Source organism: Choloepus didactylus, chromosome 19, assembly GCF_015220235.1.
Source record: "Choloepus didactylus isolate mChoDid1 chromosome 19, mChoDid1.pri, whole genome shotgun sequence".
NCBI classification, from domain to species: Eukaryota; Metazoa; Chordata; class Mammalia; order Pilosa; family Megalonychidae; genus Choloepus; species Choloepus didactylus.
In genome coordinates, this window is record NC_051325.1 from 3,404,156 (window position 1) to 3,416,999 (window position 12,844).

The 12,844-nt window shown below is 40.1% G+C and overlaps 1 gene segment (V, D, J or C); it reads left to right on the top strand.

The window, feature by feature from the left end:
- The first annotated feature begins 10,856 nt into the window (after positions 1-10,856).
- LOC119516001 lies at positions 10,857-11,527 on the top strand. The segment is given in 2 exon segments: positions 10,857-10,946; positions 11,028-11,527. Coding segments are annotated over 2 exon segments (546 nt in total).
- Positions 11,528-12,844: the final 1,317 nt, after the last annotated feature.

Genomic DNA, 12,844 nt, shown 5'->3' on the forward strand with positions numbered 1-12,844 from the left:
GACTTAATATGAACACAAACAGGAGTTTGTGCTGAGCTGTGCTTTCCTGATGGCTGCTTAAAAAGATCATTTTCTGGAGAACACATTATATTAAATATGTTATTTTGATTGGATAAGACTGAGTGAAAAATTTCATATATGCAATAATTTTCCTGTTCAGAACATCTTTGTGCTTGCAGGTTTCCAGAGGGAAGTGAAGTTAGTGGAAGCTGGGGGAATTTAATACAACTCAGGGGGTCTCTGACTAGATTCAACTAAAGTAACTACTGAATAGACTAGGCCCACCATCTTGTCCCAATAACTGGAGATTCTGAAACAGATGTAGGCACAAAGAGGTATGCAAATTCCATGAAGTGCCAGTTCACAATTTATGGAGACAATAACAAGTTTCACCTGTTAAAAGGCAAAATTATAACTGAAGTCACAGTTGTGAATCATTGTATGAAATACACAGTGAACAAGAGCTATTGGGAACTCAGGCTCAAACCTCCCCTCCCAGGATTTGGTAGGTGTCTGGTCTGCAGGGGGCACTCAGGTCCCACTGAACACAGGGTCCACCCACAGGGACAGGTGCAGATGTGAAATTCAGGGCTGGTTACCTGTCAGTTTCTAGGGCTTACTCTCAAAATGAAAGCTTCCCCCTTGGGATTGCTCTAGATTTATGATTCTGTGTTTTCTACTGAAGTCCCTCAATAGGAATAATTTTGCCTTGTAATAAGAGGAAATGTTCACAAGTTTTAACTGTAGACTCTATTGCATAATTTGATCTATGCATTTCCTTATTGGGGAATATATTCTCCAAAATGGTTAGAAAACAGGGCACCAAATAATGAGTCATTTTGAGATTTCTCTGTTTTGGAAATTCTATTTGTTTGGCACTCTATACTGTTTGGCTTGCTATGAGAGAATAAGAGAATTTTGCATTTCCTTCTGAAATAAACTTCTTTTTCTCAAGCAGATTGTCCTCTAGGTGTTGTCATGGAAAACCCTGTAGAAGAAGCATCTGTGGTTAGGGTAATTTTAGAATATAAGAACATTCATACTTTTACACTAACTTCCAGGCAAACTACATATTATCTTTTAAGGTAAAAAGTATAACATTAAATTAAGGATGAAATCATCACAAACTGCAACTGGATAAACTGAATTTCTCTCCATTTCTTTGTCCATGAGACAACAAGGACTTAAAACTCAAGCTCAACTCAGGCAATTTCATACCAAGGTGATTTCTGGGAAATCTGTGATGGGTGACCTAATCACCGTGGGGTGACCAAGGGGCAACAGCCCACCTGGATGACCCTTGCATTACTGAGACCTGTGGAACTCGAAAAGAGGAGCCCAGGGCTGAATCAGGAACATTGTGGATAGGAGATCCCATCCTTGTCTCATTTCTAAATTTTAAAGAGTGATAAGGTAAATTGATGTACTAATCATATACTGAGGGTAGGTGCCAAAACCCCAGGCAGATTCCTATATGGAGACATCCTTGCTTACAACACAGTTCCTGCCTCCATGATCAGATCCATTTTTCTTGAATTCTGTGAGACATCATTCCTTCTAACCCCTTACAACCGATGCCTCATAGAACTGCAATTATTACTAACTTCCAAGCATATCACAACTCTTAAATGAAAAGTGAGGACCCATTCACACTGGAATAGCAAGTTTTTCCAGCATAGAAAAACTTTTCACACATGATCCCATTACCAAGATTATATTCTCTTTCAAAACTTCTGGGAAAGCACACCTGAATGATCTCTCTTATACTGTTGCGATTTTCCTTTTCCCTGAGCAAATACCCTGTGCTCTTTCACTTTCATAAATTTATCTTCACTTTCAGAAAGCTGTTTCAATAAATGTAAGTCTTCATAAACCTTCACCTCTATACTCAGATTCCTTTCTAACTCCAAAAATTATCATCAGTCCAGCTTATTCCTTGATGATTATGTACCTCTTTCCCATGGCCCATAAGGAAGAGGAAGAGTTCTTTTCCTCATTTATCCTCATTGCTGCACCAAAGTGATTATTCAATAACCTCTTAGAGACTGCCACCTGCAGATATTATCTCTGTGCATATCCAATGTTATCTCACTACTCCTTTGTCATGGTCCCCTGTTGATGTGATAACCGACATGTTGGCTCTTAATTTTCTCCATTATCTCCAAATTGTGCCATTGCTTTTGGTCACTTCAGTATGCAATGTGAATCCTCCTCAACTTGTCTCACTTCCTTCTCCAGTTTTCTCTTGGTTGTGATGTACCTTCTATACCCTGTGTTCTCCATGTGCATCTAGTTATACCCTCTCATGCTTTCACATCTTGACTCTGGTGACATCCCATTCCCCCTCTTTCCCAAAGGTGACTGGCCTGCTGCCCAACATATTTGCCTCTATGTTAGTGATATGTTTTCCCAAATCCACCTTCCCTAGGGATTTCATGCCTTATTATCTCACTTACATGTCTCTACATTAGTAATATACCCCCCACACTCCTTCTTCTCCATTAATGTCAATTTCTGCCTCTTCACAAATTATCCTCATTATTGGATGTACCTCCCATTTTCTTTATTCTCCAGGCACAAATGAGACAACTACATTACACATTTATCATCAAGATAGTGATGTACACCCCATCTCTCCTCTTAGACAGGTCTATTATGGCCATGATTTTTTTTCTCTAAATATATGATTATTTTAATTATAATTGTAAATGGATTTTTTTGGACTTCTTCCTCATATGGCTCATTACTATTGTAAAGAAACTCTACTGATTTTTGCATGTTGATCTTGTACCCTTCAACTTTATTGTATTCATTTATTATCTTTAGTAGTGTTCCTATAGATTTTTCAAGATTTTCCAAATATAAGATCATGTCATCTGCAAACTGAACATTTTACTTCTCCCTCTCCAGTTTGTAGGTTTTTATTTCTTTGTCACCTAATTGTCTAGCTTGAATTTCAAACACAATGTTGAATAACAATGGTAAAATTTGGAATACTTTCCTTGGACCTGATTTAGAGTGAATGCTTTCAATCTTCCCCCATTGAGAATGATGTTAGCTGTGGATTTTTCAAAGCTTGCCTTTACCATACTGAGGACAGTTTCTTCTATTACTGGCTTTTTGAGAATGTTCATCAAGAAAGGATGTTGAATTTTCTACATCAATTGAAAAGATCATGTGGTTTTTCTGCTTTGATTCATTGATGTGGTGTATTACATTAATTGACTTTTTTCATTGAACTATTCTGTGCATACCTGGAATAAATCCCTCTTGGTCATGATGTGTAATTCTTTAATGTGCTGCTGGACTCAATTTGTGAATATTTTTTGAGGATTTTTACATTCGTAATCATTAAGGAGATTGATCTATAACTTCTTTTCTTGTATCTTTGTCTGGTTTTGGTATTAGAGTGATGATACCTCATGTAATGTTATGTTGTTTTCCCTGCTATCCAATATTTTTGAAGAATTCGTGAATGATTAGCACTACTTCTTTCTACAATGCTTGGTAGAATTCTCATAAGAAGCTGTTTTGTCTTGGAGTTTTCTTTTTCAGGTGATTTGGATTACTGATTCCATCTCTTTATTTTTGCATGCTTTTTATGAGGCTGTCTATTTCTTCTCCAGTAAATGTTGGTTGTTCATGCTTTTGTAGGAAATTTTCCATTTTGTGTAAGTCTATTATTAGCACATAACTGCTCATAGCATCCTCTTATTACCTTCTTTATTCATACAGAACCTGCGTTTCTGTCCCCTTTCCCATTTCTGGTATTATTAACTTGCTATCCTCTCTATATTTTTGATAGCCCAAGTGTCCAATGATTTTATTAATATTCTCAAAGAAGAGGCCTCTCACTTTTGACTCTTTCTATTATTTTTATGTGCTCAGACTTATTTATTTATGCTCCAATAATTGTTATTTCATTCCTTCTCTTTGCTTTGCTGTTTCTATACTGTTCTTTCTTTAGTTCCTTCAGTTGAACAATTAATTCCTCAGTTTTTTCTCTTTCTTCTTTTTTAGTATTGTGATGCAAGACAACAAATGTCCATCTGAGCACCACCAGTGCAACATCCTATAAGTTTTGATGTGTTGTGTTTTCAATTTCTTGGAATTATCTGCTCTTTAATTTTTCCTGGATTCCCTGCATGAAAATTTTGTCAATTTCTTTTGAACATTTCTTCCACATTAACCTGCTGTGTGAATGTTATACATTCTAGGGCATAAGCTAGTTAGCTAATTTTATAATAATTTAGTACACTCAAAATTGCAAAGTTCAAGTGAATGCACTCATATTTAACTGTTCTGAACAAGACCCTCCAAGCTAAGGAAAGCTGTTCTGAAAATCCAGTGTCTGAGGATTTCAGAGTTCAATGACTATATGGTCTGCCCACTATCTAACTATCTCTTCTGGTTCCCACTATGCTCATACTGGGGCTACCCCAAATGTGCACAATGGATGCTGGTCAAGCTGCCTCCCACCAAGCCAGTGCTAGATCTGCCCATGGAGAATATGAGGTGAAAGTGACATATATGAAGTATATCTGCAAAAATGACACTGTTTCATGAAGTTAGCCATCAAACTATTGATTTTTAAATCAAATAATTCCTTATCAAAATTGATGCCAATTTATATTTGTGTGTTTGTTTTTGCTAACCAGTGCATATTCTGGAAACTCTTTCCATGAACATGAGAATCTGAATGCCTCACATGAAATCCTCAGCTATGTCAACTGAAGTCATGATACTGGTTTCTTTTGAGTAACAGGACATGTGGATTGGGACCATGAGAACAGGTCCTTGCCCTACCTCCTTGTTGTAAACCAAGCTTCATTCTGAAGATTTGAACAGAATGTTACACAGAACCAAGTAGACCAACAGAAAAATGGGAGCCCAAATTCAACTCTCCACAAGTTTGCCCACATCTGAAACACAAGCTGACAATGAATCCCAAGTTCAAATAGAAAAATCACCAACCAAATGAGAACAAAGAGAGTTTATTTAATCATAGCTTGCCCTGACAACAGATTCATCCGTGAACACTTGTGATTTGCAGAAACAGAGCCAAGCAAGGTTGAAACAGAAAGAGGAGGCTTCAGGAAAGTTTCTTTGGAATTTATTGGCAAGGGAAGCTGGAACTTGTCAATCAAGAATTGGGCTATATCATGTTATGTGTAATGGTATATAACTAGTATATAACTGGTATATAACTTTTATATAACTGGTACAGATTTTTGGTCACATTCTGTCCATTTTGTTACTGTGAAGTTTTTTTGTAGTTGTGATTTTCAAAGACAATTATGTGACTTTAAATAGAGGTGATTGACCCCATTCATGAGGGTGGGCATCACCCAGTCAGTGGGGCCATAGAGCAAGACTCACTTTCTACTACTCTCTGAGGTGGAATCTTGCTGGTTTCCTATATTTGAATTTTACACTCAAGACTTCAACATAAACTCTTACCAGAATTTTGAACCTTCTGACTGCCCTATGGAATTCCAACAATAATAATGACAATTCTATGAGTCAGTTTCTTAAAATAAATCATATATTACATATATATGTATATAAGTATGTCACTGAGATTACCAATATAAGCAGAAATGTCTATGCTGTTTCAAAAATAAATATATTCATAGGCTTACCTTACCAAATTCAACCACACAGTAACCCTTGAATATGCACTGCAATGAAGCTGTTTCAGTTGAGGATATATTCACCCAAGATAGTGATTCTCTGAAAGTCATTCCAATTCACAGAAAAATGGATACACTCAGTTGTCTCAGCATTCACTGTTATTTCTGTATTTAGCTGTTGCCTCAAAATTTTGGAGTATATCATGTACTTTGTTGACAGTGGTAAGTAATCTATCAAAAGGTGTTTGCACAAATTTAGGGGGCCCTGGGCCTGTGGTGGATTATTGATATATAAATAAATACCTGGGAGTAGAGCCATATTGATCCTATTCCAAAGCCATCCACAAACCTTGACAAGATTTGGTTTTCTGATCACCTCACATGATCTATTTATTGCATGTAGGAAGAGCAACCTGGGCTTAGAGAAAGAGGTACACTGGGAGAGGACCAGGCAACCCCAGCTTAAGTCTCACAGGGAAGCACCAGAGAAATGTCCTTCCCTCCTGCTTTCACCTTTTTGTAGAAAGATTCCACCCACATGCAAATCACTATGTATGTAATCTGAGGAAACAACAGTGCATATTTACTTAACTTCAAACATCTACTCCTGGAGAAATACTTTCTGGGTGTCAGAGACATCATCCCCAAGAACATGAAACCTTTGTGGTTCTTCCTTTTCCTTGTGTCAGCTGCCAGCTGTGAGTGTCTCAGGATTCATTCATGAAGGTAATGGAGATGATGCATCTGAGCACATGTCTCACTGTGGTCCTGATTTTCCTCAGGTGTCCTGTCCTAGGAGAAGCTACATGAGTCAGAACCTGGCCTGGTGAAGCCCTCACAGGCCCTGTTTCTCACCTGCTCTGTCTCTGGATTCTGTTGAACCAGCTATGGTTTGCAGTGGATCTACCGAGCTCAAGGAAATGGGCTGGAATGGGTTGGTGGAATATGCAGAAATGGAAGTAATATTTATTTGAAAAAAATGTATACAGTTGCCAGCTGACCACAGAAGCCAGGAGAGAAATGCAGAACATGGTCTCATGTGATTTTACCCAGAGAGTATTTGTGGTGACTCAAAAGTGAGTCCTCCTAAAGCAAATCAGGCCAAAGGGTAAAAGATGATATGAACTTCAGGGCTTTTGATGAAGCACAATGCATCATAATAACTACAAATGACATTTGAATCAACATGATATATAATGTGTATTTTATATGTATATATTTATACACACAGATAGGGAATAACAATAAAATATGTTCAGTGGATACATCACAGCACTGGTTAGAAAAGACATAAAAACAGTTTTCTGGGGGTTACATATTTTTAAGTAAGAAGAGGGAACCCCAGGCAAGGCCAGGAATCTCCCTCCAGCTCCTCTCTGCACCTGCTCTGGGGACAGCCCCTGAGTGCCCCCTGGTGGTTCTGAGCACCCCCTGCAGCCCAGCCCCTCCTCTGCCTGCCAGAAGATTTGTGTCTGGGCTCACCATGACTTCCCTTCATTGTGTATCTTGCACAGTAATACATGGCTGAGTTTTCAGTTCTCAGGCTGATCAGCTTTAAATAAACCTCTTTTTTCGAGGTATCCCTGGTGATGCTGCATTGGGATTGAAGAGTTGGGTTATAGTATGTGCTCAGATGGAGGACTCAGTTCTCCTATGGTATAGCCAGCATCCTCCTCCAAGAAGACCCAAAAGACAAGAAACTCCCTTCATCCCCTTTCATTTTACATGCAGAGTTACCTCCCAAATGCAAATTGCCACATTGACAAATAGATGAATACACAGCACACATTTACTTAATTTCAGTTTCCTCCTCAGTCAGGAAAATAAATTCCTTAGCATTATAGAACTCATCCACAAGAACATGAAAGCCTTGTGGTTCTTGTTTCTGGTGTCAGCTCCCAGATGTGAGTGTCTCAGGATTCAGACATGAAGGTAATGGGGATGGTGCCTCTGAGCACTTGATTCACTGTGCTTCTCCGTGTCCTCAGGTGTCAAGTCCCAGGTGCAGCTGAAGGAATCAGGACCTGGCCTGGTGAAGCCCTTGCAGACCCTGTCCCTCACCTGCTTTGCCTCTGGACTTTCTTTAACCAGCTATCTTATGGTATGGATCTGCCAGGCTCCAGGACAGGGGCTAGAGTGGGTCAGTGTAATAGGGAAAGATGGAAGCACAAATTCTAACGCAACTCTTCAGTCCCAACTCGCCGTCAGCAAGGACAACTCCTAGAATGAAGTTTATTTAAATATGAGTGACCTGAGACCCAAGGCCATGTATTACTGTGCAACAGACAATGTGAGGGGAAGGCAGGGTGAGCCTAGATGTAAATCTCCCCTGCAGGTCAGAAGAGAGGGCTGGGCTGCAGGGGGCTCTCAGTACCACCAGGGGGCACTCAGGATGTATCCCCAGAGGCAGGTGCAGAGAGGGGCTGGTAGGAGTTTCCTGGCCTTGCCTGGGGTTCCCTTTTTTTGATTCATAACATATAATACCATAACTTTTAAGCAGTGATATGATATAGCCAAGATTCAAGCACAGTACCTGTTTGTGTTACTAAATATATATTTAAATACATACCTGCCTATATATAACATAAAACTTTATGAAAAACTGTGAATTTGTACCCATCTTGTGAATAGGCCTGGAAATGTGAACAAGGATGCATTTACCATCTCGGAGAAGTTGTTTCTCATAACTAATTTTTGAAAATGTTCAGGCATATAATCCCCCACCCACCACCATGTAGAATGCCATGTCCTCAGGGGGGAGGTGGAAGAGGAGGGGGGAAAGCTTGGTTCTCCCTAGAAGTAGCATCCAACGGCCTCACTTTTCTCACTCCCTCTCATGTTGCGTCAAAGACCAGGTCCCTATATTTATATTAATGCCTTAAAAGTGTAATTCTATTACATAAAATGCCATCTTTGTGTCACATGCAGGTTTTCAATATATATTAATAGATATATAAGAAAAAAATAGTGGTCTCACTATGTGTTTTTTTTAATCTAAAGAGATTTCTTGATTCCATTTTTCTAATTAGTGCCTTTCTGCAATTTATCAAGCATGTGCCAATCAATCATTTTTCACCTATTCTTTTTCCCTAAAATTAAAGATAACTTTATCAAAAGATATTATAAAGCTTCTTGTTATAGTTTTCTGTGATGCAGGTGATGTTAACAGAGAGAGACCATGCCACACTCCTAATCCTCCCTGCACAGCCACAGGCTTGTGCAGGCAGAGCTTACCTGAGAGTCTTCACAAGATGAAGACTGTCTATCTTCAGATTTCAGGAGTTTTATTTGCTCTGTGTCACCAATTGTCTGATACGTTGAATGAATTTTTTAAATTAACTTTTGTTTTGGAAATGAGTTTTCCCTTCATAGTGGTTCTGAAAAAGCTCTCCACTAAAATCCTGCCACCGGTGGTCATCAATTCATGTGATCTTTTCCCAGTGTCAGGGGATCTGTCTAACTTTGGGGCAAATTCTCCATAAATGGAAGCATATCACATTCCAGCACATCTGGGGAAGACAGGCATGACTCCAACTCTCTCCACCCTGCTCTGCAGCTCCTTGTGGAAACAGATCTCTCACTGATGATACTTATGTTTAAGGAATGAGAGTTCCTGATCCTGGTTGTGCAGGCCAAAATGAACCTTTAGAATCCAGGACAGGTGCAGGCACACCCTTTCAGAAGACAACAGTCACCTGAGGCTTCCCTGGCTCCTTCTCTGATGTCTCAAATTCAAGACTCCAGAGAAAAGGTTGGGATATTAGCAGGATGGAAAGTGATGGGGACATCATCCAAGTGCCCTCTCCCTCCTCCAAAGGCAACACTTGACCAATCATGTATTTCTGTCCCTCCCTGGAATAGATTGTTTTTTTCACCCAGATGTTTTCTCCCAAGCAGCATTGTATTTTCACCACAGTATTCAAGTGCCTACTTCAAATATTTCTTCTGCAGGTTAAAGCTTTTATTCCTCAGTGAATAAAGGAGTTGTGGTTCTGGACAGACTCCATAATGTAGGTTTAATATTCCCACATTCAATTGGATCCCACCATGGAATATAGGGTATTTTTTTTCCTATTGTCATGTAGATTTTTCTCTATTTCTTTGGTGGAAATAAGGAGGTGATTGTGGGTGCATTTGTACAATGGTTGCTGCCCCTTGTCCTAAGAACCAATGAGGGGAATTGTTTTGTTTATTCCTATTTTGTTATTTGGTGGATTATCCCCAATTATGGAGGCAAAGCCTTCAAGGCATTTGGGATCTGGGACCAAGGACAATCACTCTAGCAACTTTTCACACTCTGAGACTAAAAGTATATTAACAATATTTCTTCCTAATTTATATTCTTTCTGGTGACTGTTGTCCATCTAGGCTTGACATTTTTGACATCTCTGTCTTCAGATTTCAGGAGTTTTATTTGCTCTGTGTCACCAATTCTCTGATATGTTGAATGAATTTTTTAAATCAAACTTTTGTTTTGGAAATGAGTTTTCCCTTCATAGTGGTTCTGAAAAAGGTCTCCACTAAAATCCTGCCACCTGTGGTCATCAATTCATGTGATCTTTTCCCAGTGCCAGGGGATCTCTCTAAGTTTGGGGCAAATTCTCCATAAATTAAGGGAGACAAGGAACAAGAGCATAAAGGGAAGGTCACATTTTGACACTGGGAAATGCCCAGAACACTTTTCCAGACATAGACAACATCCTCCACCCACTTACCACAATGCACATGGAGTGGCACAGAGAGGCACCTTGGGAAAATATGATCTGGAGTGTTATTGGACAGCACTGAGCTCAGGACTTTGGTAACCATGTTCTGAAGTTCTGTGTACAAAACATGCATTTCCTGTCATTCTCTCCAGAGACTTTGTATTTGAGGGGAAAATGGTGATTTACAGACCTATGTAAACCATAGACTAAAGTACAATAACCTGTACTCTGTTCACATATTGTTTTCAGGTCCTTAGTGGTTTAAATTGGCAATGAGTCCACAACATAAAGGTAAACATACATTATCCACTTTTAGAAAAGCATATTTGACAAACAGAGCAGCCCTGTGCCTCAGTTCCCAGGAATCCTTTCCTACCTGCCCTCCCTGGGATCCAGATGCAGGGGAGGGAACAGCCCTTCTGGGCAGCTCATATTAGTCTTAAAGAGAAAGGCATGCAAATGTGGTCCCTCCCCTGCTCATGGAAATCAGCTCATCTCCTGTCCCTGCAGCTGCTGAGGAGGAGCCACATGAGCCTCTGACCTTCAGCAGGCTCCATCACCATGGGGTTTGCACTGATCTGGGCTTCCCTTCTCCTCCTTGTCAAAGGTAAAGTTCCCTCCTACATCAGGCTCAGCTGCGATGACCCTACATGGTACTATTTTCACTTTGTTTCCTCTGTGTCTGCAGGTGTCCTGTGTGATGTTCAGCTGGTGGAGTCAGGGGGAGATGTGAGACAGCCTGGGGGTTCTCTGAGCCTTTCCTGCAAAGCCTCTGGATTCACCTTCACTGATTATGCAATGAACTGGGTCCGCCAGGCTCCAGGACAGGGGCTGGAGTGGGTGGCAGGAGTGAGTAAACCAACGGGAAAAGAGCAGTGGTACTCTCCATCAGTTAAAGGGAGATTCACCATCTCCAGAGACAACCCTACAAGCACAGTCTCACTGAAAATGACAAACCTGAAAGTAGAGGACATGGCCATGTATTGCTGTGTGAGAGACATAGTGAGAGGAAGTCTGGGTGAGCCCAGACACAAACCTCCCTTGCAGGGCACAGGAGGGGCTGGGCTGCAGGGGGCACTCAGAACAACAGGGGGAACGCAGGGACCATACCCAGGGGCAGGTGCAGAGAGGGGCTGTGAGAATTCTGGCCTTGCCTGGGGTTCCTTCTTCTTGCTCCACAGCACGTAACCACATAACATGTAAGCAGTGCTATTATATATCTAAGATTCCAACTCAGTACATGTTTTTTGTTACTAAGTGTATGCTTAAATGCCTACATGCATATATATGATATAAAATTGTATGAAAAATTGAGAATTTGTCACATCTTCTGAATATGCCTGAAAATGTGAACAAAGTTTGCATTTAACATCTCTGTGAAGTTGTTTCTCTTAACTCATTTCTACTAGTGTTCAAGCAAATAATCCCCCAGTTGTCATCATGTAGTGCCCATGTCCTCAGGGGAAGAGGGAGGAGGTGGGAAGGCCTGGACCTCCCTAGGAGCAGCTTCCAATTGCCTCACTTTGTTCCCTCCCTCTCACATGGCATCAAAGACTAGGTTCATATATTTATATAAATACCTTTATAATGTATGATGCTATTACATAAAATTACATCATTTTGTCACACGTTTTCAATATAGTAAGATATAATACCGAGCTCATGATGTGTTATTTTCTTTTTATCCAAACATTATTCCTGCATTTTATATTTAATTAGTGTATTTCTTTAATATATCAAGAATGTACCAATCATTATTCACCTATTCTTTTTCCCAAAGATTATAAATTATTTTTATCTAAAATATGATCAAACTCCTTGTTATAGTTTTCTGTAACACAGTTAAAGTCACCAGAGAGAACTTGCCACACTCCTAATCATCCCCACACAGTCACAGGCTTTCTTAGGCAAGTTCACCTGATTATCTTCACAGGAAGACCAGAACTATTTAGATGTGTGCTTGAACATGATGTTCCAGCATATCCAGGGAAACCAGACATGCCTCCCTCTGCATCTACTCTGCTCTGCATTTCCTTCTGGGAAACACATTTCTTATTTATGAGCTTACTGTTTAAGGAATAAGAGTTCCTGCTCCTGGTTGTCCTGGTCAAAATGCACCTTTACACTCCAGGCCAGAAAAAAGGACACCTTTCCAGAAGACAACGGACACCTGAGGCTTCCCTGGATCCTTCCCTGTTCTCTCAAGTGCACGAGTCCAGGGAAGAGGCTGACATATGAGCAGGAAGAACAGGGGTGGAAGCATCATCCAAGTGTCCTCCCCTCCTTTTGAGGAAATGCTTGCTCTAGCATATATTTCTTTCCCATCCATTGGGTAGAGTGACTTTTTTACCCAGATGTTTCCTCCTATGCTGTAATGATTTTCACCACAATAATCGACTGCCTATTTCAAATATTTCTTCTGCTGGTTCAGGCTTCTATTCTTCAGTAAACAAAGAAGTGGTGGTTCTGGGCATACTTTCAATTATGTCAGTTTTCTCTCCCCAC